The following is a 24,786-nucleotide window of genomic DNA, read 5'->3' as shown; positions in this document are numbered from 1 at the left end:
AACGTAGCCAGGAGAGGACATAAGATCACAGTATGGGGTGGGAAACACAGCCCCACATTCTGGGTAGTGTCTGTTTCAGACACATTCAGGACTTTTTCTTCCACAACAGGGCAAACAGGAGTTTACAGAATGATGCTGCAACTGGCCTTACTCTCAAGAAGAGCAAAGGGATATCAGCACAATGGGAACAGGACCCCTGACCTGCCTGCAGGAAAGGACTTCAAACATCTTTGTCCTAGAACAACCAATTCCTATTTAAATACTTATCTGTCTCTGGTTTCCCAGGAACTCCCAGGGGAGACTGGGACCCACATCACCCTAAACCACAGGCATGAGGCCACTGTAATTCTCTGGTTAAGCACTAGGGCTCACTCTTGCAGTGGTTACCCTCTAGTGAAGGTTGGCTTGTTCACCCCAGATTTGGAGATCCAGCTTTCTGCAGGTACGCTTCTGTGAGCTGGCTGTAAAATGCCAAAAAGATGCAGCTTTACACCACGGAAACACGGAGCTGTTCTTGGGCAGGTGTGCAGAGGTGGTCCCGGTCACTCCTGGGGAGCACCCTAAAGATGCTGCCTGGAAATGTCCTTGGAGCCCACAGGGAGCCTTGGCCAGCAGAAAGCGTCATCGGGAGGCACTTCCAGCCTCCCCTTGGCAAGCCAAGGTGTGAGCAAAGACAGGCAGCACGCAGCAGCTAGAGCTGCTAACTGCAGCCGAAGCAGCCGGTTTCCCTGCTGAGCTGCAGGTACCTTGCACCATCTGCCCTCCTAATCGTCTTTCCAACTCCAAGAGGGAGCAAGGGGTAATTCAGGGTCTGTAATAGCTCGTGCTAACAACAAAAACAAACAAACAAAAAAAAAAACAAAGCTGTCAGACCTTGCTACAACTATCAGTCAGATTTTTGCACAGACTCCTCCTATTCCCGGCAGCAATGGTAATGCCTGCAAACTCTTGCCACAGCTCTCACCCAATGATGTTCCAAAGTGCTTTATTAAAGTTCACGAGAGCCCCTCTCCTTTTTGCCAATGTGGAAAAAGAATGAACCAGAGGTGAAGCAATCTGCAGAGCAAGAAGCTCCAGTTCCCTCCGTCCCAATTGAGTCCACACTCACAGGTCACCAGACCACAATCTTCCAGCTCAACGAAGCCAAGTGCTGGAAAGTCCCTCCAAATTTTATATATTTTTTTAATCCCTTCATTTTTTCAAGGGTGCAATTTCTTGCCTTCTCAAGCACAACGTGCCAAAAGCTCTGACATGCCTCAGTAACAGCCTGAGAGCAGATATGTATGTGCCAGCACTCTCCTCTACTGCATACAACTCTGCTACGGGAGGGGGGAGAGGAAAAATAAAATAGTTAAAAAAAAAAAAAATCACAGAAAGCCCTGAAACAGGGTTGTCTCAAGGGCTGCAGAATGGGGACACCCATGTGGTGGCTCGTGAACGTGGCCACTTCCAGTCAGCTTCTCCCTGAGGCTGACGGAGCTTGGTGATGGTTACAGTGCCTGGCTTCTGATTTAAGCCTGAACCACGTGTGAGAACTTGCTGCAAATAACTGGGTCTCCCTCGCCCCCAAGGCCAAGGCTTTTGGTGTGGCTGCAGCATGTGCAATTAAGCTCATCCCATGCCAGGAAACCCAAGCTGCTGCCTGCCATCAAGGATGCCTGTAGCGCTTCAGTAATGGTTTTCCCAAGATTTACCTCGACACCCTCACTAAGATATTGTGGGAAATCTTTGCTGTTTCCTAGCCCTAACACGTAAAAATATTAGATGACTCCATACAAGCACTGAACTCCCTCCCCACAGGTGGCCCCAAAAACAAGACCAAAAGGGGAAGCTGTAGGGGATGTTAGGTAAGAAAAAGGTGGTTCAGCGGCCGTGTGCCCTCATGGTGCTGAGCCCCTTACCGTTCCCAGAAGGCACTGAGACTCCTGGATAGCGCCGTAGCATCCCAGGAAGCCCACGAACATCATGACAGCACCGACCGCAATCAGGATGTAGATTCCTGCAAGGGAGAGCGAGAGGCAAAGATGTTACTGCAGAGAGTCCTGAAGAAGCATCCCACCACCGGGCCAGGCATACTGGCTCCACAGCTAATTAAGGTGTGCATAATTAAGTCCTGAGAGCACCAGAGGTGGCTGCAGATGTGGCGGCAGCAGAACAAGCCACCACGTCTCACCCTGCTTTCTGCTCTGCTACTCTTCTGCTGACACTGGTGTCCCCAGATGTGAACCGAGATGGACTGGTGGAAGTGGTCCACAGCCACCTGAGTTCAGACCCTATTTCAGGCCACTGTTATTGTTCCTCCCATTAAAACAAACATTATTACCATCAGTAAGCTCATTTGGGGTGAATTTGCCCACAGGTGTTCCCTCTGCGCTAGCCAAGACCTCATGGCTGGTCCGGGCACCAACACAAACCACACAACTTAGACCAGTTGGACCTCAAAGCGCTTGAAGGTAGTAATACTGAAACTTGAAAAAGCAACCACCCCCAAAATCACAGGAAACACACAGAGCTCAATCAATGATAGGAAGAGGGTGTAGCAAGGAAGACAAAGGCTTTACAGTGTCCTGAAAGCTGCATTATTGGAGTTCCCATGGCATCCTATTTTAAATATTTAAGCAGAGGAGATAAAAAATGATTAGTTAACATATCTTTTTAAACAAACAATAAGGCATATGGCTTGTTTAGATTAAACATCAGACAAATATTTATTCTGCTAACGTTTCAGAGACAGACAAGCCACAAAACTAAGGGAAAAGTGCTGCTTAGCATCCCGGTTAATATAATCTAGCCCTTGTTTGTCAGAGGTTCTTCCACAGAGATTTTTTTTTTTTTAATTTCAACTTATTAAATTTGCACAGTGAGCTTGCTCCCCGACTAGCTCAAGGCTTGGAAAAAAGGCAGGGAGAGCTTAGAAAATAGAGGAATGAAAGTCCATTTTCGCTCAGGATCCAAGCACTTAGCTGAGGTACACAGCCACAATGCTTTCCCTCCCCAGCCACACAATGGCTACCAGCTTGGTTACACTGTCTCCTTTTCCAAAAAACACAGCTTTCTCCTCATGTATCTTGTACCTTTAGCTTATTTTTAGTTATCTAACATTCTCAAGTATCGTGGGTCTACTATTTTGTAAGTGAATTCCACTTTCCGTTCCAAAGCAACTTGATGTGTGCAAAAAATAATCAAAGAAATAATTCAACATCAGGCAAGACCACAGTCATTTTTAACCCAAGTGAGAAAAAAATCAAAATCTGAATAAGAAGATATTTATGCTTACAAATATATAAGCATCTCAAAGTTAACGGCAATACAGCAAATCTTCCCAGTGCTTGAGAGAGACATTGCTTCAACAAAGTGTTTTATTTTGCTAGGAGTCTAAACACGTTTATAGTTATTAATCAGCCGGTCAGCTCTTAGGATCAGAACTAAAGCACAAACAAGATAAAAACTGCTTTTTACATGCCTATCATGCCCAAGGTTTTTCTTATCTTTGTAGCTTTTAAGCAATCATCTGATAATTTACGTATAAAGTCTAACGGGCACGCATGACACAACCGACTTCTGTGAGAGCAGAGCTAAGCCAAGGTAAACCCTCCTCTAAAAACCCGATACACAATAATAACCCCGGCGTGTATAACCCCCCTTAACGGATATTGCAAGCTCAGGAATGGTCAACTTCATCTCCCGAGCCTTCCCTTTTTAAAACAAAAGCCACCCCACTTGGCAAGGGAAACGCCACCAGCACAGCTTGACTGCCGGGACCCTCCTGTCCCCAGGCGAGGGGACAGCACTTCTCACCCACCCGGCGCTCGCACAATGCCCCAGCTATATTTAGTGGGAGGCAGGAGGGAGGAAGCCAGATGCAAGGGAAGCACGGCACAATGGGGCGAGCTGACCCAGCAGGATGTCCCTCTTCACAAAACCTGACGGCACTCGCTGCTGGTGACACTGACATCCTCACAGCAAGCCACTGCTTACTGCAAGCAAAAGGGGAAAAAGGCATGAGCGGCACCTCCTGATGCTTATCAAGGGTCTTCGGAGGCACCTGGCATCAACAAAACCCAGCCAACAGGCAGGGGGCCTTGCCTGAAGCTCACCAAGCAGGGACGGGACAACAGCTCCTTGCTTGAAGGCATGAGGAGAGGGAAAAATGAGCAAGAGAAACCCCCGGGGAGAGTCTCTTAGGAAAGGCCAGGCCAGCAGCTCAAGCTGCGGGGACCTGCCTGAGGTGGAACTAAGAGGTTTTCTCCCAAGGGCTGGAGATGACAAAGTGTTGGACTGGCCACCAAGAGACAGGCCACGGCAGGCAGGCAGAGAGCCAGTGGGCTGGGGTGTGCATGGGAAAAGGGGGCCCTGCAGGGGCTGGGGGCAATGGGAAGGCATTAACACATCCTGGGAAGTGAAGGCTGGCTGCTGGACACCTGCCAAGCGTCAGAGAGCCTGATGGAGGTTTTCGGAAGCAACAAAACTGCTGATTCAAGAAGAACGATGTGTGATCAGTGGTCTCTCAGAGAAAAAAAAAAAAAAAAAAGCCAGCTTAGTATTACTGCAATATGCTACTGCCCTCACCCCTTCAACTTGCACCAGCGATGCTGAGGCTTTAGGTTTCCAACCCAAAGAGGATCAACTTTTTCCATCTTACAGCCCCAGGTGGCTCCATGGAAGAGTCTTCCTCACAAGTCTCTGGCAAAATCAATTTTGCTCATTCCTGATTGCAGCCGCTTCTGACTTCTCCTCCCATGAGGTCAGCAAAGAGCAGACAAAGCTGGGCCAAGGGCAAGGGGACTAGTCACCTCAGCCACCACTGGCACTGCCCACCCTGGCTTTAGACAGACGCAGCACAGCTGGAGCCTGAGATGTTGCAGGGACTCCAATGGCCAGCGCACACCCATGGGTGTAAGAGACACCAGCTCCTTCCAGTGCTTCATTTAAAGGTCATGATGGACAACTACCACACCACCAGCCCCATGTGCCATGCACTGCTTCCTGACCAGCACTCAGAGGATATGCCTGGTTTTTGGGATGAAGGCCAGTTTCAGTGTGGGGCACAAACAAATGGCCCTTATGGCGTCCCCTTTTATCACCGACAAACAGATCCTATGAGGAGGCAATACAGTGGAATGCAGCTCCAGGGCTTATTAAGAACCAAGCACAAAATACACAAATGATACAGTGTTGTACAATTAACATTTCCATGCTGCATGGGGAAAGAAAAAAAAAATACAACCAAAACACCCAACCACACCCTTTGGGTCACGAGTGTTTTCCCACACCCGTCCCTCCCCTCGAGGGACAGGGGCCGGTGCCCCATCTCTCCCTCCAGCCTGTATGGAGGGAGTCACCAGGCAGCGGGACCACTGTCTGACAGAAAGTCCACAACAACCAAGCCCTTTCCCAGACAGGGGTCTGACACATCCTTGCTTTCCTTCCTGGCAGCCCGTGGTGATGATGGACAGCGCGATTTGGGTGTCTGTGAGCAAGACACTTGTCATGCCCACCCTGAATGGGGCATTGTCCTCCGTAACGCCAGGCCAGACTTCCCCAGCCCGAGCTTCCTCACTGCTGCAGTGTCAGAGATGAGATTAACTCCTGTGAGCTTGTCCTGGATGGAAATGTTTAGCGCCTCGGTCAGAAGCAGCGCCCGCGCCTCTGCTGGCACAACTGTGCCTGAGCAAGGCTCCATCTGCCTTTCACATCTTGCTTGTGCATTTGCATGGCAGCTTCCGCAGGGTTTTTAAAACAAGAAAGGCTGTTTATCATAAACAAAGGATAAAAGCAGAGAGGTATAAAATACAAAACGCCTGCAGCAATCCCGTTCCCTCTGAGCGAAGCATGATATACCCTGGGAACTCCAGAGAGCCACTTGGAGATGTTCATGGTCCCACCGCCCCAAGCATCCATCCCTACAGCATCACTTGAACCCCAAGGTACCGCTCTCAGCATGAAACTGCCAGCCACAAACCAGGGCCCCAAGTCCCCCGTTATCTCCCTGTGAGAGGAAAACTGGAAAGCTTCAGGAAATGGGGCCACCCAGACTGTTTCACCTTGGCACCACCAAGATATTCAGGGTCCCATCTTAATTCAAAGCAGGAGCACCACAGCCACGATATGACCTCTTCACTCCAGAGCATCAAAACATAAAACACCAGAAAAGCTGCAGCAGCAGAGTAAAACTCATCCAGCACATGCTGCTTTGGGTGGGGGGGACTTCCTCAAGCTTTAGCACCGGAACCTCAGACAGAGGGGACTGAGCCACCGAGCACTTTTCTCTGGATGGTGCTGGGTGAAGAAAAAAGAAGTCAAGAGGCCAGCTTAGGTCCCATCTTGTGGAGGTGATGCCTCCAGGCCAGGTAGACAGCAGGATGCTCGGTGCTGGGAGCAGCGATGGGAGAGAAAAAGACAGTGTTAAGCGTCACTGCTTGCCCCAGCATTAAAGCCACATTGCTGGCACCCACAGGGCTGTAAAACCCACGTCCTGTCCCTGCTGGGAAGGAAAAAAAAATAGAAAAGACAGAGAAGAAATAATAATAAAAACAAATAAAAGGAGGAGGAAGCACAGCAGAATCCCTCTGAAGAGAGGAGGGTCGGCACAAGCCAGCCCTCCCCTTGCGCAAGAGGCTTCGTGGCTCCAGGCAGGGACATTTCCAAACAGCATCCTCACTCCCCCCTAACCCCCCCCCCCCCCCCGCCAATTTCCCTCCTCTCTCTCACCAGCTTTAACTCATTAAGCTAATCGAAGCCAGTCTCTTCTCCCAAAGGTCACCATGGCAATGTTTCCAAAAGAAAATAAATAAATAAATAAAAATCCCCAGCATCACATCATTCTTCCTGGGAAACCCTCGCGGCTCTCCAAGCCTTGCCATCTCCCCCTGGGGATGCACTTTGAGAAGCAGGGAAGAGAGCAGAGGCATTCCTCCTGCATGGAGCTGCAGGGCCAGGGCTCCCAAAGCCTTTGTGGAGAGGGAAAAAGAGATTTTTGTCTTCATCCTCCGACAGATCGGCTCCTGGGAGGGGACTCTGCAAACGCAAGGGCTTTGTGAGCCTCCCAGGGAAAAGGGAGTGCTGCAGTGGGGCCTAGTCTGGAGATGCTGAATGTGGAAGGGTGGCACCATCATTTGGAGGTGGAAAGGAGACTCCTTCCTACCCTGCAGCACCAGTCCTGGAAGAACATCATCTTCAGAGCCAAAAAATCCCAGCCATGACCTGCTTCCTTTCAGCATGAGGGCAGGGAGTGGGAAGTCCCTCCACAACCGAGTGGAAAAGGGATGGCCGCATGCGGCAGCCTGTGTGGGTGGGTCTCCTGCCCATTTTTGTCCAGCTGCCCATGGAATTGGCCCAGCAGGTCCTCCCAGCCCTGGAGGCTCAACCCTATCTCATGGTGCCAGCAGGACCAACAGCGCTTTCCTGAAAACAGGGCAAAAGAAGGGAAAAGCAGAGGGTTTGCTGGTAACAACTGGGAAGCTCCTTCCTTCCCCTCTGGTCCCTCTCCTAAGAAAAATGCTGCTGCTCCATGGCTGCTAATGCCTTCCAGATGGAGCACCACTGTCACAAAGCATGGAAAGCTCTCTGGGGGCCATGTGGCACGCATGCGGAGATGGAAGGACGTACACACTGCCTTTCTGGGGAAGAGCAACGCGGGAAGGAAGCAAAGGTCACACCTTAATTGTAAAAGCAAAGGGGAAGAGTGGAGAAAACCCAAACCAGCACCCACGTGTGTGCACACCCATACCCTGAGTGATCCCATAGAAGCAGAGGTGCCACAGTCAGATTTCTTCTGCTCTGCCTACATGGGAAGCATTGGATGGAGATTTCAGCTTCCAAACATTGGCACACATGCGAGCTGGCAGGAGGCCTCTGGCACTGTGGTGGCCCATAGTAATAGTACTAGAGGCCCAGAGCTATCCTCTGCTGCCCCAAACTACACCACCTTTGGACATCTGCTGGAGGACGTCCTGTGGACATTGTAGGCCTAAACGTGTGGCAGGTTTTCACAGGAAAACTCATTTATGCAGCTCTGGAAAGCAAGACATAGCAGAGGTCCCCCCAGCAGAGCCAATACAAGGGACAAGGGAGGAGGATAACTACTTGTGGATGCTGAAGGACTGAGGAGTTTCTGAGCATCACCTGTCTTTAGTGCACTCCAGTGATCTAACAGGGAGCCCTTCTGAGCAGGAACTGAAGCTTTTCCCTTTACAGACCCCGCTTGGGACCAGCCATGGAAACAACTGATGGTTGGAGCAACCTTAACTCTCCCAACATCACTACAGCGGACAATGCTGCCAGCCTCACGGAACCAGTGGCATCTAAGCTTGCTCACCTAAATTCTTCTGCACTCCTGGACAATGCCTCCTGCATTTCTGCTTTCTATTTTGGCATCCTCAGAAGCCTGAGGAGCACAAATAGGCTGTATGTTAGAGGCAACAAGGTTGCCTGTCTGAACCTAACCCAAATAGGTGATGACACAAGTTGTTTTGCAGTTGGGTAGGTCTGAACCCAAAATAACTTACTGTCACTGATTTTAAGTAAAGACTTGCAAAGCCAGCAGGGAAGTGGCCCTAAGTCATAACCAATTTTAGCTTGCAGAATAAATGATCCTCAGGAGCTGGTCCCAATGAAGGGATACGGGGAAATATAAGTGGCTTTTTTAATAGAAACTGAATTCAGTGCTAAAAATACAGAAACACTGTTACACTGTCTGATAAATGTTATAAGCCAAATACTTAAAAGAAAGTATTGACAAAGTGTTTTGCACTAAAACTACTACTTTAAAAAGAATTCCTTTGATATTGAAGAAGTTGATCTGTCAGTGACTAAAGGAAAATCTAGAACTAGCAAACTTCATTCTTCTTTTCTTTAGGGCATTAAATAATTAAATTGTCCTTAGCTGTAAATGGGCTTATTTCCAAGAGACAAAGAAATGCATGTACTCCTACTGGAGAAAACCAAACAACCACATACATGTTATTTTTGCAACTGCCCATTTTGCTCGCTGTGCTTGGTTTCCACTTCCAAGCGTGCACACCTCGCCACTGCTCACACTTACATTGGTAAACCACTGACACGCTGGGCCTTGAAGAGCACAAGGACCTAGAAATAGGACTGTTGGGCTATTGTAGCCCTTCCATGAGCAGTTTAGCCAATGGTCTGCTGTTAAGTTTAATCCCCTGCCGTAGTACGTTGGCACACACTTTACAAGCTGCCTAGTATTTCTGGAGGGATAGGGAATGAAGATGGGAAATCCTCTGCAACAAAAATCCCACATCTGAAGCCCTGGAAATGGCTGCATTACCCTGAAAAGGGTAATTAAGAAAAAAAGTCACTGTTATGGGCAGAAAGCACAGCACTCCACTGACTGCTTCGCCATTGCTGTCTGTTTGGATAACGTAGCACCACTCAGCATGTGCCAGGATGCTCTGCACTGCTGGCCACATCTGGAACCCATGGTTAGGAGCATCCTTGCATGTTATAGGGACAGCAGGGAACCCTGGGGAAGCTCAGATAGGTGTCCTGATCCCTTCCTGCATGTTGCTGAATATGCTTTAATGCGAGCATCAGACCCCCTGAGGCCTGCACAACCCCCTGAAGGTACTTGTGAAAAGCAATGTTGTGGACAAGGATGCCCATTAAAGCTCACCAGCAGTGGAGATCACATCCTGATGACTTCAAGGGCAGACGTGCAGCTGCTTGGGAGCCAGACCTGGAATCGCCACTATAATCAGCCTGGCTGCTAGTGGAAAAAAGCCCCAAATATAAAAAAATAATTCATTGCCTTTCAACTTTCTACTGAGGCAGCAATACCCAGCAGGACAGCGAGAAAGGGAGTGACAGCAACAGACTCCGTGTCCAAATTTAATCTGTTATTGCGTGCCTGTCCGAATCCTCACACAACTCCCAAGGAGTGCCACTGCTGCTGTGCTCCGGGGACGAGACGCAAGCCAGCCGAGGAGCTCCTAACAAAAAGCGAAAAGCCAGGGAGAAAATCTACAACAGAAGCAAAGCCGACCCTCTTCCCACCCCCAAAGCTACATGGAAAATCACACCCTAAATCTGGATGTTTTGGCACTCTTCCTCGCAGCTTGGCCCCGCTCCCAGGGATAAGATAATCAAAGCACCGGGTCGTGTTGCTCCATCCCTTGCTATTAGCAGCTGGATGCAGATTTCCTATTTTGGGTTGTCGAGACAATCCGGCTGTGGGGGCTCTCATAGCTCATTGCATCACACTTTTAAAAATAAAAATATTAAAAAATAATGGGACTTTAGGCAGTGGGTGAATAGATATCTAAGAAATAGTTAACTGGTTGTCAGCATCCAACTCATCCATGCTGCTATCTATCTTGAATTATGGTTTCTGACCTGGTATCAACATGTCTCACAGTCTCCATACACTCAGAAGCAGCAATATCCTGAGAGGCAGGATGGGCTTGGGATTTACAACTACAACCAAACCGAGGAGGACGAGCAGGAAGCACTGAAGCAGTTAACGTGCTGTTTGCTGTGGCGTGAGCTTCCCCAGCCAAATGGGGAATGCCAAGAGCAGAGGCTGCAACAAGTGCTCAGGATCAGATGTCTTGCGAGCAATCCCCGGAAAGAGCAATCCCCAGAAAAAGCCCCGCAAGCTCTGTGGTGTGGGCTGGGGAGCTGGATGAGAGGTGGCCGTGGTGGAAACCTGGGTTATTTCTGGGCAGAGGCGAAGCCCTGCAGCAGGCTGGAGGTAGATAAGCATCGTGTGACCCCAGAAGCTGCCTCACTCCCCACATCCCCTTCCTCCTATTTCCCCATCACTGTTCAATCCTGAATGCAATATTAATTATTTTTACTCTCCCCATTACACACATGCGAGAAGCAGCCTTTACAAACCAGCTTTAACTGTTTTTTTTTTTGTTGTTGTTGTTTGTTTGTTTTTTGTTTGCTTGTTTTTTGTTTTGTTTTTGTTTTGTTTTTTTTGGGGGGGGGAGGGAGGGAGCCACAGAGGAAAAACTGGGAGCCAGTAAAGCGCCACTTCCCCCCTCCCTAAGTACAAAACCCCACTGTGCACGTTTGCCTCCTCTGAGGGTTTAATTGCTTTCCCCCGTCCCGCAGCACAGCCTGGCCAGCGTTGAAAGCCTCCCGACAGATCCTGGGATGAGGCAGGCACCAAAAAGCAGTTTGCAAGGGGAAAAAAAAACAGCTCCGGAGGCCAACCCTAGGCTTAAGAGAGAGGTTCCCGAAGCGGGAACATTGTGTGCATGTGGATGTTGGACAGCAGAGAGAAAGAGGAGGGCGTGCGCCGCTGTGCAGGGAGTGTCAGTTGTCGGGGGGGGGGGAAGGAATCCCAGACTTCAGGCTCAAGAGGGCTGGCTAGAAGAGCCAGCAGCTGAAAGAAATGCTCTGCTATTATTACTGCATGGAAATTACAGCCGCCAGAAGGAATCCGGGCAGAGCTGTTGCTGAATGTAACTTAAAAAAGACAAGACAGCCTCGGGGCTGGGATGTCCACTGCACCGGGAAGCCAGCGAGGTGGTGGGACTCATCCTGCTCCTGCAAGTGCATTCCTCAATGCCATCTAAATAACGATGGCCAAGGATGAAAATGAAACAAAAAAGGATTGAAAAGCAAAGGATGCTCCCAGGTTTTGGGAGAAATGTGTTTTGGACATATCAGTTTGGCCTCAGAAGGAAGATGTTTGGACCAGTTCCTGGAAAGGAAGGAGTTTAACATTTTTTCTTTCTCTCTCTCTCTTTTTTTTTTTTTTTTTTTTTTAGTTTAAAACATACAAAGGGGAAATGCTCTAAATACAGCTCTGGATATGAGGCAGGAGGGAGCAGGCAGCTGCCATGTAAAACCCACTGCTGCTTACAGCAGGAGCAGCTGGGCCAAAGGGCTCAGGCATGCTGCTTGATTGGCAAGAGAGCAAATTGCAGAGAAACCCTTCCAGGAAGGTAACTCCAGCTACAGGCAAGACAAGGATGTTGGTTAGGTGGGTCCAGCTCTGCGTGTTTCCTACACCTATATCCTCAGAGCTAGAAGGGGTTCTGCCCACCTGACTGACCCCACCAGCACCCTTTGGTGAGGAGTGTTTTTTGTCCTTCCTGCTCCTAAATATGTAAAAAAAAATCTTTTTAAAAGAAATCTTTTCACAGCAGATAGCTGTTCTTTCAGGCATCTGGGAACACCACTGCACAGGATGGATGCTCCCCTCAACCCCATGGGGGAAAAGCACAGCATCGGGACCAATTTTCATTTGTGGAAAGGAGAAGACTCAAACCTCCTTCTTCCCATGACATACAGGTATGTGCTCTCTGTGCCTCTTATCCAAGGAACTCAAGAGGAACCGGCCCTCATGCCTTCCTGGCTGCTCACACCCTGAGTCCTGCCCCACAGCCTGCAAAAGCTGCTCTCCCTTGCCCACCAAGGATCACTGAAAAATAGGGCAAAACATGGGTTTTGTCTTCCCGCAAGCCAGCGTGCTGTCAAATTAATAAAGATCATGCTCAACCATACCCAGACATTCCACCTTCCCCTCCTGGAGAACATGAGTCACAAGCTCTCCAAGTTTTCCTTTCTGCTGCCAGCCACTCCTTCAGCGATTTTGCGTCCCGCTGGGAGAGGAAAGGAGACTCGCTTCCAAGAAGTCTCCCCGATCCCCAGTCACGCACCCTCTCCCCAGGAGAGACCAACAAAAGCTGCTGCCCAGCAATGAAAGAAAGGCCCCCCTGCACTTTTAGCTGCCGTAACTTCAGGCTCCACCTTTCAGGCACGGCTGGCATTTAATCAAGGCCTTGGCCCACACAGTAGGGGAATATCGGGGAAGCGTCAGGTATTTTTAGTTCTGCTTTCTGCTACTCACCGACATAGAAGGTGTTGGGGGCCTGCTTGTCCCCCAGCTGCAGGTAGAGGATGCTGGTGGTCTGCGTGTCATGGCGAAGCCACAGGGCCACTCCCAGGATGATCCCTCCGGCCAGCTGGGGAGAAAGCAGAGGGAGCACGCGTTACCCACAGCCAAACCTCTCGTGCAGGAGCAGGGCTGCTTGCTTTGAGGCTTTCTGCAAGTTCTTCTTCGAGAGGGAAAGGTTTTGCTGTGAGAACACAATCAGTCACTGAGCAGCCTCCCCAGGGATGAGGTGGCTTCTCCAGCGTTTGGGACTCCTAAGATTTGGCTAGTCACAGGTACAGGCAGTGTTGTCTACACCCTGCTTTACAGTGAAAGGTTGCACCAGATGATCTCCGTGGTCCCTTCCCACCTGGGCTTTTCTATGAGAAAAATTTCTACCTTTTTCTATCCTCTTTGTCCCACCTCTGCAGTGCTTTGAGCCATACGCCCCATGATTCACACGCCCCACACAGCATTAGGAGCAGCCCTCATCCCGAGCAGGTGTACGAGGTGCACGGTGCCTCTGGCTCCTGCTTGTGGTTTCCTTCCCGGAGCTGTTTTATCACTCGGCTACCACAGAAGGCTCGGTCTCACCTCAGAAACACCAGGTGTGCAACCCAGGGGATTTTCGACAGAAATCAGGATCAGCCCTCATTACCCTCTGCTCCCAACGGGCTGTTACCACCTGATTTCATTTATCTGCAATGAACAAACAGGGTCATGGGTTTTGTTTAAAAACAAAACCGATACAACTAGCTATGCCCGCAGGGATTTATAAACCAGTCCATCAAACTTGATGACAGACAGGGAAATGCCCATCCTCAGCAGCATTTGGCAAAGGGACTTGTTCCCTTCCCCAGAAAGCTGGGAAATAAATTAAAAAAAAAAAAAGTACATTATGTTCAGGTAATGGAAAACGTTATGAATGGCTTCCTTAGTGTTTTCTCTTCTAGGGGAGGGGGCAGAGAATGGAAATGGGGGACAGGAGCAGGCTTCCAGCAGGACTCACTGTGTTATCTCTGACATCCCTTTCATTTAAAACCACCAAAGGGGGGAAAAAAATAAAAACACAGGTTACAAAAAAAAAAAAAGTGACTTAAATTCTTAAGGCTAAGAATTGCTGCCTAAGAAGTGTCTGCTTAACTGCCCATGTGAGCATCCTAAATCCTTCAAGCCATTTGTTTTTGAAAAGAGCCCGTACATGAAATGGGAAGATAACTACTGAAAAGTAGAGAAGCAGTTACAAAAGTTTTTTGTAAAAGGGTCTGAGCAGGGTCAGGTGTGAGCATGAATGTCACTTAAAAAAAAACAACAAAAAAACAAAAAACAGATTTTGTTAAGTGAAACGTCTCCAGCCGTGCAAGTCCAAGTGAACACATGTGGACTGGGATTTCCAAAAAAGGCTCCATGTGTTCGCCTTGCTCCGCTCCTCCTCAGGTCAGCATGTGTTTTTCTTCCTTGCTAACTTCTGCCATCCCCAGCCAAGAGTTTTTTTTTTTTTTTTTTTTTTTTTTTTTTTATTGGGGTGCCACGGGAGCTTGGGCGAGTGCACACCATCTATGCAAGACACCCAGGGCAAGCTGACCTCGTGGCTCCCAGAGCAAAAAAAATCCCCGCCAACCCCACCTGTCAGTTTGGGAGGGTGAGGAGAGGTTCTACCAGCCTTTCTCTCCTTTTGCCTCTGAAATAATCACCCTTAATGCTCCTGCCCCAGCAACTGGTGCAACCTCCCCACTTGCAGGCTCTGTCAGCTCTCTCGCACTCGGGGCAGCCCATGGTTCTCCCAGCCCTCGCGACAGAAAAAAAAGCCACGAAAGCCAGCCAGTGCTCCAGCTCAGCTCCAAATAAGGCAGAAAGTTCACCAAATCCAGCCTGGCACTGCTTGTTCATTGTTTAAGAACATAACGGAGCCCATGTCTGCTTCTCTGGGAAGATGGGGAAGGTCCCCAAACTCATCAGTGCCCCCCTTAAGGGTCTCGCTGTGTCTCCCAGGGAAACGAGATCCCAAAGAAAGATCTGGGATTCTTGTGGGGGCAGGGAGAGGTGAAGAAAAGCTCACAGCCATCTGTGGTGTTTTGGTTTGTTTTCATTCCAAAAAATAAACAAAAAACCCAAACCACCAAACCCCCAAAGCAATAGGCTCACGATAAGCTCAGCGCCATGCAGCATCCCTCTGCTCAGCTGGGGAAGGGTCTCGCTGTAATGCCGCAGTGTTTTTGGGAATCAGCACCACCAAGTGTGCACACATGCACAGCAGTGTGTAAGGTGTGAAATGGCACATGTCCCCTCACCAACACGTCCACCCTGTCCCCTGAATGCAGAGAGAAACTTGGCCATGCTGGGAATTCGGCAGGGAAGGAAACAAGATGGGGGGGAAGGGGAGCAAGGAAAGGAAAAAAAAAAAATCACTGGATTGCCATAGAAACCCTGGCTTCCAGCAGAATAACTTTTTCTTTTTTTCATTAAAGAGAACAACCCAGAAAGACACCCCCCCCCCCTTTTTTTTTTTTTTTTAAACAGAGCACCAAGGACCTTAGGCTGGAAGTTTCAATCCAACAGCAGCTGCATTTCTTAAGAGCAAACGACATTCACTTACTAATGAAAACAGGATTTAGGCTACGCTGAGTAACTTTTTCCATGAAAACCATACATCCTTCCACCACCAGGCAGCACAGAATGTAACGAAGGCATTTTCCAAAGGAAAGAAAACAAGGAGAAAGCCTCGTCCCTTTGTCACAGTAACCCTGCTTTCTGCTTTTGTACTGCAATAGCATCTAGGGGCTCTAGTTTCTCTGGGCACTTTTCTGGTCTCCAAGTTGCATATCCTTATTTTCTAAATGCCCCTTTTTTCCCTGTAGGCACCTAGCACCTCATGCAGGTTACCGAATTTCTCTTCGCTTGCCCAGCTCTTCAGAGCGTGAGGTCTCAGAGGCTCGTTGCAAACACATCTTACAGTCCTCAGTTTACATTTTTGTGGACTGCTTCCATGAGAGCTATAGTAAAAGCTGCAATTTCAGCACACCCATGCTGCATTACTCTCAGACATGCTTCCCACAAGACTACCCCTCCAGCCTGCAATTCCCCTAACGCGGATGCAGGGTCTGCCTCCTCCCTGTACTTGTGCTTCCCTCCACCTTTATTTAAAAATAATATTAAAAATTAAAATCCCATGGGCACATACCTAAAACCCCCAAAGAAAACAACCCCCAAGGGCAAATGACACCTCCTCCACCTCCCCTAACACACAGCAAGGTGACCCCACGATTCACACCCCAAAGGGCACAGCGTGCCAGCACAGAAGAGGTGGCGCAGCAGCCTCTGCTGTTTCCTCCTTGCTGCACTTTTCCAGCTTCCTGAGATTTATTGCTTCTTCCCCAGACAGCCAGGCTTTTCCAGCTGGATCCTGCCCACCCAGGGCATGTGCAAGACTTGCTGTCAGCCAGCACGGGATGGCGGGGAGGAAAGCAGCCCCCCCGAGAGGTGCAATCCATGGGATTGGGCATCACTGGTAGAGCACCACAATAAGGATGCAACACCATGTGCAGTGATAACCACTCTTTCACAGCTCAGCCACTCCTCCCCTCCTGTAGAAATTCCCATGATTTAGGGGTGCAAGGAGTACCCCTCTTCTCCCCTTGAACACGGGGCACCCTGTAGCTGAGATGACCCTGCTTTTGCCCACTGCCCCCCAGACGCTCGCGTACGCCAGGATGTACATCACCCCCCCGGTCCCTTCCGCTGCCGCCACCACCCCTTTTCCTCCTGCTCCCTTTCCCTCCGCCTCCCTCCAAAACAGGCTTCCTGGCAGGGAGGAGGAAGAGAAGGAGGAAGCAGCGCTGGCTGCAGCTATAGTGTGCCTTGACCGAAGCGCAGCAGACATCCTGCAGCCAAACCCTGAGGAAGAGAAGGGAAGTCCAGGTGCCGGCAGTTTCACAATGCTGTATTTTTAGCAGCACGGCTTCCCATGGACGCAGCGGTCCTCCCACTGGGACGCTGCTTTCCTCGCCCCTCCATCACTGCCAGCATCAGGGCACACAGCAAAAACACAACCGAAAGAGTTTTTGCAGCGATGCTGCCTTCGTCCCTCTTGCACAGCCCGGGTAGGCTGCGTATTGCTTGCGGACAGACTCACCACAGTGACCCCAAACCACCTTCCAGAGTGGAGAAACAAAGCACTGACATCACCAACACCGACACTGCTTTGGGGTGTTTTAAGATTTGGGTCAAAGATTGGATGTTAAGTTTTCCTGCTTGTAGCAGCTTCCCTGAGCCACTGAGCACCGGAACCACACGGCTCCGCTCCAACACAGGCTGTGAAGTGGCCGAGGTGATGCGAAACCAGAGGTCCCCCCTCTTTGGGGTGCTGGGAAGTGGGGCACGGAAGGATGAAGCAGCTCGCCAAGGCTGAAGCATCTCGTCGCACAAGCAGCTAGGAATTAATTGCTAAATTGGGGTTGAACGTTTTGCTCCCATCTCTTATTGGGCTCTAAATGGAAAAGCAGATATCACATTATCCAGCACATACAGTGTAAATAACGAAGAATCATTTTGTAGCTGGATCTTATGCATCCAGCATGAGTGGAAGCAAAAAGTAAAGGAGACAGAGGTTCGTAAATTAATGAAACTCCATCTCTGGAAGAGGCAATCTGCACGCACACACAGCCTGCCAAGACATGCACTAGGACCTTGCAGGTTTTGCAGCAATACCTAGATGGAGCCAGGGCCCAGAGCAGAGCATGTTTGCAGCAGGGTGCACACGTAGATGCAGGCTGTGGATGGGCAGTGCCAAGCTGGCATGCCTGCCCCGCACCTCACTCCCCGCAGAGCAGAAGCTGAATTTCTCAGCTAAGGTGAAGAGATTCACCCCATGCAAGCGCTTAAGGAGCTCCCCTGTGCTAAGAGCTGAATGCCAAAAGCTAAGGGCAGCCTGCAGGAACGTGGGTTTGATGCTGCCATGGTCCTCACGTTGAGATGGCAGAACTTCATGCTGAAAGTTCCTTAAAATTTCAAGGAGATGAGTGCTGTGGATGGTCCCCATGTTCATCATGTCGAGTTGCATCGAGCGCTGCTTGGTTACATGGAGGATGGGGAACCATGGGATGAGCAGGAGCACCAGCCCGTCAGACTCATACAAAGATTTTAGGGGGATGAAAGCAGCGTAAGTGACTTAAATCAGACAAACTCAGGTGCAGTTGGACTGAAGACAGTCACAAAACATAAAAACTTCGTTTTCAAACTCAACAGAGGAACTCGCAAGCCACAACATCACTTTTCTTGGAAAGGGCAGACGAGACCTTTCTGCTGTCTTCAGCAACTGTGACGTTTGATGACTGGCAAAGATCAGGCCACACGGTTGAAAACATGCAGGTAAAGCCTCTCCAGAAATGGAGGCAAAAATGGGGCAGAAAGCCCTGTTTTCTTCATGCAGGGGGAGGAAGGCACCACTGCACCCACGCTCTGCTTTGAGAGCGGCTCAGCCATGGCCACCTTCCAGCAGCGGCTATTAATACAGCCGTGGAGCAGGGCTAAATTCTCTGCTGGTGCCTATAGTTACCAGCCCAACAAAACTGCACGGCTCAAAACAAGCTGGAAGAAACGCTCCCGGAGGAGAGGCAGGCAGGGCCAAATAAAGCCAGAGGAGGAGGAAGAGAGTGGGAACCCAGTGTCCAACGCACCAGCAGGGTGCTCAGACCGGAAGCAGCTCTACACAATTGGCATCTACCAGCAAGGGTTAACCGCCCCGGTGGAAAACAATTTCAGATACCACTTTAAAATTAATTTGGCCACACTCACAAGCATTTAACTACAAGGTTAATACAACTGCTTTCCCTTTTTAATAACACAGTGAAAGCACCTTTCATCACAGGATCAAAGTGTTTCTGAAGGCACTGTGCATGCCTTCATGCTCTTGCACAGGGGAGCGTTAGATGGCTGGCAGAAGAACCACCTCAGGAAGACAGAATAACCCCCTCGGCTGCTAGAGATGCTCCCTCCTGGTGATTTCAGTGCAGCTCATGCAGAGAAGTCAGGTATTTTTGATGACGAAGCATTGGTCTCTTTGAAAGACCCGGTTAAATAAGCTTCGGCACACAGAGACTTAAGGTTTCGTGGGTGATGGTAGGGCTGCGTTCACTTGATAGCGAGCCCAGAAACACATCCCAGGGAGACACCAGCAGGAAAGCCTGGATCCGGGTCCTGAGCCTCCACACACTAAGAAAACATTTCCCCTGCCCTACAAAGAGAGTCATTAAATAGCCGTGTTCCCAGGCACGTGGAGGTAGGCTGGGCTGTGCATTGCCTGACCCCACCAAACCCCAAGTCACTGCAAGGAGATGCTTGGAAAAGCGCCGTGCCCTTGGCGTTCACAGAGCTGTGTGCAATTCCCAGGGAGACCAAGAATCAAAACAAAAACCCCCGCTCCACACTGGAAAAGCCTGTGACACGCTATGACTAATACAACCGAAGCAGTTTCCAGCACAGGCATGCATGTGGGGCTGCAACCTAAACAGAAGTCGAGCTGTTGTTACGAATCCACCGAGTTACTTCTGAGCAGTGCTTCAGAGCGCTGCACATCACACTAACTGCCAGCTCTTCCGCCTCGTTTCCGTCACCTCGTTTAAACTCGCGGCAGCAGCACCCACCGCCCTCCCCGGCACACCCAGGTGGCGAGGTCACCCCCTGGGGGCAGAACTGTCACCCCGGGACCGCCACCGCCACCCAGAGAGAAGGAAGCGTGGGCTCACTGCCTCCCCCTGACGCCACCCCTCAAAGCCAAAGCCAGATACCTTTGTGCACGCTGTGCAGACTCCAGAGGATGACCAATAGATTTTTCCAGAGTTGCACAAGATGAGAAAATAACGGTTCCTCCATCCCTTCTCACAATGCGTTCCCTTGAGAACCTCACTCTCAGGACAGTGTTTTTTCACTTCCATGTTCCCTCTGCTCTTCTCTTTCACACCCTACCCATACCACAGACAAAACAAGCAAGAGAAAATAGTTGCGTGTTGCCTGGAAAATGGCATTAGGAGTGGGCTCTTTTAATTAGACACCTCCATGGTACAGCAGCCAGCACTGCTCCGGACCTGGAAGGCTGCCACTGGCCAAATTAGCTAATGGGCTGGGCAAGCCTTCTCGGAGTAAGCCAATTTCTCCTTGGTTATGTTTAATTACATTTTAAAATAGCCATCCGGCTTCCTTCAGCCTCTCCAGGGACGCTTCGCCGCAATGGTCAGTCCAGCCAGGTTCTGTGGGGTTCAACTCACTTCGGTGGGCGGCCAAAGCCCAGCCGCTTGCATGGCTGCTGCCAAGAGTGCGGTGGAGAAAGGGCTTTGCCCCACCTCACACCCTGTCCCTGCCAGCTCCAGGCTGAAGAACGAGCCAGGACCGCCTGGTCCACCAGCGAAACCCCAAGACCTGTGTTTGGCAGCTTGCTCCCGAGCCACCCCCAGAAAACCTTTGTCCCTCAAAGTATCCCTAACCCAGGGCTTAAATCAGCCATGCAAGGAAAACCAGAAGCACAGTTCAAGTTTTTTTTTTGTTTGTTTTTGTTTTGTTTTGTTTTGTTTTGTTTGTTTATTTTTATTTTTTTTTTCTCCCTGAAACCAAGGTTTCAGGGCAAGTTTGCAGTGCACGAAACCTTTTCCCTTATCAGCTCTGTGTTTTGCTAACCGGGTGAGGTACCCCAGGTGCTGTCCTTGGCCTCCTCCACAGCTTCAGTCCAAGCGATGCCGCTGCAAAGGACGCAGGCACCAAGCTCCACTGGGAGCCTGGCCACGGGCCTGAAGGGCTCTAACAAAGAGCTGGAGGTGCAGTGGGGCTTCTGAAAGCTTTACAGCGCTTGGGGCAGCCTACTGAGCCTCACATCTTTCAATGGTACGTGTGCTCCTTGAGAGTCACCACAGCACAGCCACTCGCCCCTTCCAGTAGACAACTAAGTCCAGCCTGGCTGCTTCTTCCCAAAACACATGCAAGAGGGAAAAACAACACAAAAAAAGAGAAAAATCCCAGGCAGGCAGGCTGCCGAGGTGCACCGGGGAGCTGGCGCTGGGGCAGCCTTTTCCTTTTGCTTTTCAACACAGCGGCTTTGTTCAGCCACCCCCCCTCGTTCTGCTAGGGGGAGGAAGCCGGGGGGTTTTAGTTTATTTACACTCCAGCAAGACAACAGGGAAACTTCAGTAAGTTATCGGAGTTTCTTTCTCATTTGTTAACACAGCAAAGGTTTAGAATTGCTTCCTTTCTTCCTCCCGAAGCCAGCTGCCTTTTAGTGCACGGCGAAGCCCCTGCGCCTGCCAAACTTCTGGCTCTGCCTCGTGCTTGTTTTCGCCAGCAGCGCCCGACCTCGATTCAGCGCCGAGCAAACGATAAGCAAATGAGCGCGAGGAGCCCGGCAGCCCTTGCATACCAAGCAGCTTGCACGAAATCCTGTGTCTCACACCTCCCTTTGGCTTAGCGCTTGCCCCAGGACTGGGATACCTGCACGGCCACCCTTCAGAGAGCCTAGCACCCTGCATGGAGGGATGTCGGTGCTGCTCCCGACCTTATAATGCCAGCTCTCGTAGGGTCTTGGTGCCACGGTGGTGACAAAAGCATCCCCCCCCAAGGGGTACAAGGTGCTACCCTGTGAATTCTGCTTAAAGAAAACCAGAAGGGTCTGCAAGCCATCAGACCTGTTGTTCGCCCACTGTTGAGCCTGGCAGTGAGCATAGTTAGCGCTAACGAAGCCCAGACTCGCCATCTGCATGGGAGGCAGCCTGAGGGAGCCAGCTGCTGGCAAGCGAGCGCTGGGGCAGCGTTTCGGGGAGCCAGCAGGTCGCAGCAGAAACCATAAGGGGGAAGGAAAACAGGAGTGAAGCAAAACGGTGGTTTAATAAAAGGTAAGTTGTTCGGAAAGCCACATGCAAAGGCCTCCTGCACCCTTCCTGCCCCCCGAAAGACCCTTCCTCCCTCACATCCAAGCTTGAGCAGCAAGGATGGCGGGAAATGAGACGCAGAAGGGATGAAAAAGCCCCCGGATAAGCAAGGTAAAGCGACAGGAACAACACGGGCAGGCATTTTGGGGAGGGGGCCACCAGGCTCCATCCTGCAGGAGGAGGAAGAGGTTAAAAGCAGGCCGGTCCCCCAGGCATCCTGCAGCTGGCAGAGCATCGGGTACCAATTAATGCAGCCACCGTCACCACTCCCCTCGGTCAGCGTTACCCCGGGAGGAGAAAGGCGAAGCAGAGCCTGAATTCAGACCGGATTTGAGACGCAACAGAAAAAACAGAGGCTGCTGACCCAGAATTGGGAAAGAATAGGGAGAAACCCACCGACGGCGACCTTCCTCCTGCATGGGAGGCCCCGCTGCCACCACCGTGCCCAGGTCCAGCCACCCCTGGGGACAAATTATTCCCCGGGAAACTTTCCCAGGGAAGCAAGCCTCCCCACCATGGGAAACAGCTGCGGACCCAAATAACTTCCCAGGAGACAGTGCCCAGCTCCAACCCAACACGGGGCATCGAGGGGCAGTGGCAGCCCTAGCCACCCCTATTTTTAAGCCCCTTCTCCCCTTCAACACCTCCAGGGTGGGGGGCTTGCCCCATCCACCCCTGGGTGGCTGAAGGGAACCCCACTGGAACAACAGGGGGTCGGGGGGTGGATGCCCCCCAGCCTCGTGCTGAGAAGGCTATATGTAAATACATAAATATATACGTATATGAATGCCATATGAGTGTGGAGATGTAGGTATATATAAACATGCCATCTAGGCGTATATGTATGCACACAAATAAATAAATATATAGATATGTGTTTGCACGCATCAAAAAAAAAAATCAAAGGATAAACGCGCCGCCCCCCCCCCCCACACTTTTCCGGCCCCCCTCAAAAAAATCCCAGTACCACGCAGGTCTTCGCACGGGGGGTGGCAGGGATGGAAAAAACCCGGCTAAAAGCAGCCGAGCCGCGCCGCAGCCCCCTTGGCAGCCGACCCCCCCCCGCTGCGGGGCTCACCCAGAAGATGAAGTTGAAGACGAAGAGGAGGTATTTGATGCACTTGGTGCAGCCTTCTACCCCCATGGCGGCTCCTGCGGATGCGGCTCGCTCTCTGCGGCCGGGCTGGGGCGGCGGCGGCGGCGCGGCGGGGAGAGCCCGCCCCCGGACCGCCCCCTGCCTTCCTCCTCCTGCTCCTCCTCCTCATCCTTCTCCCTCCCATAGCAGGGGGGGGCGCCGCTCGCCTTCCCCCCCCCACCCCCTTTTTTTCCCGTAATGGTTTTACCTTTTTTTTTTTTTCCCCCAATAATTTTTCTTTTTTTTTTTTTTTTTTGAAATTTTTTCATCCCCCTTTTTTTTTTTTTTTTTTCATCCCCTCTACATTAAAACTCATCTTCCCAAGCCTTGCGTGAAAAAAATTGCCCCCAGTTCATCAGCCAACTGATCTGCTCAGTCGCTGACCATCTGGGGGTGCCCAGGGCTTGCCACCCAAGGGATTTGGGGCACACATTGGCATTTCGGCTCTGCCTCACCCAGTGGCTTGGTGATTTCCGTTAAAAACCATAAAGTTGTGCACCAGAAGCATGCTGAAGTTTCCCAGTCTTTAGGCCCACCTGTGCATCCCCAGAAATGCAGCTTGCTCTTCCCCCCTGCCCCGTGCTGTGCTTGCAGCAGGCGTGGCTGTTTCCTTTGGGGCCAGGATACCAATCTCCCAAAAACAGAACATAAGATGACCTTTGATAAAAGTCAGGACTTTACCATGCTAAATATTTAATTGAAAAAGAGCAGAAATGGGTTTTGTGCCTTTGGATGCTCAGAGAAACACCTGCCTGCCTTAGTGTATTTGTCAGCCAAAGGGATGAGGCAACCCAGCTCAGCAGGCGATTGCAGCACTGGGCATGGAAAAATGCCCTGTTTCTGCCTGGACACTTTTCTGTAGCAGAAGCATTTCAGAGAACAGCCTCTGAGCCTAAAACCTGCAGCTTCAGAGCGTGTGCTGCCTGTCACCACTGACAGGGGTCTGAGCACACCGCCTCAGCAGGGTTTGACCTGATAGCTAAGCACGTGTCCTACACATGCATGCTGAAAACTAACTCATTTTGTTCCAAAACTGTCCCATTTCCCCAGTGGATGATTTGGCTGGGACATCCTTCTGAACCCCTCCGGACCAGCTACGTTACTTGGTGGAGGTGGGGACTGGGGGTGAACTGAAGCTGTCCCAGTTCCCCTGTTGCTGATGCTGAATACGTCCCTGGTTGTGGGCTTGCCATAGACACATAAACCCTTTGTCTCTCAACCCTATTCACGCATGCAGTCTAACCAACGAAGCCAGAGGGTCACAAGGCACGTAGCTGCTAGCCCAAATTATCAGAATGATCCATCGGGTGGTGGCAATAGCCCTAATCCCATGCAGCTTCCACCCATTGATCCAAAGGATAATGGCAGTGATCCCTCACTATAGCACAGGACCCCAACACACCTTTTTTTTCTGCCCAAACCGTGAACTTTCCCCAAGACAAATGAGCAGTTTGTGACAGGGAGAGGAAGGAACCGGGTGCAGACTGATAAGGCCTTTGGTGGCAGCACACTGAGCGCCAGAGGTTAGAAAGGAAAAAAAAAAAGATGCTCAAATCATGCCTGGGTGTTGGAGAGCTGGCGGCCCCAGCTGCAATCACTGCCACAAAGTTGGCAATGAAGTTTCCCTCAGGGAGATTGGGTTTCCTGGAGGGTGTGGGGGTGTCACTGTTGCCTTTCTTTTCTTGCTTTCTTCCTTTTATTTTTTTCATATGGAAAGTGGCAAACAACGAACAAAACTTCTCATGCACTCCAAAAATTGTATTAATGAACAATTCAGCTCAGTGCTAAGTTTCTGAGATGCTTGTAGGCCTGAGCGATGTGCTTCCCCTGGCTCAGGCTGGAGGCTCACAGCCCCCATCTCTTACATCACCCAGCTCCAGGCTGACACCCAC

General features: G+C 50.6%; 1 protein-coding gene across 1 annotated transcript in view; it reads right to left on the bottom strand.

The window, feature by feature from the left end:
* Positions 1–22,996, bottom strand: part of CD81 (CD81 molecule) — a 31,982-nt gene extending 8,986 nt beyond the window's left edge. Inside the window, exons 1-3 of the mRNA XM_035328512.1 lie at positions 22,838–22,996; positions 12,827–12,941; positions 1,902–1,999 (exon numbers count right to left, since the gene is read on the bottom strand). Coding sequence (XP_035184403.1) covers positions 1,902–1,999; positions 12,827–12,941; positions 22,838–22,903 — 279 coding nt within the window. The 5' untranslated portion in view covers positions 22,904–22,996. The remainder of the gene's footprint in view (positions 1–1,901; positions 2,000–12,826; positions 12,942–22,837) is intronic.
* Positions 22,997–24,786: the final 1,790 nt, after the last annotated feature.

This window comes from Oxyura jamaicensis, chromosome 5, assembly GCF_011077185.1.
Source record: "Oxyura jamaicensis isolate SHBP4307 breed ruddy duck chromosome 5, BPBGC_Ojam_1.0, whole genome shotgun sequence".
Taxonomy (NCBI): domain Eukaryota; kingdom Metazoa; phylum Chordata; class Aves; order Anseriformes; family Anatidae; genus Oxyura; species Oxyura jamaicensis.
This window is presented reverse-complemented; position numbering and strand designations above follow the sequence as displayed.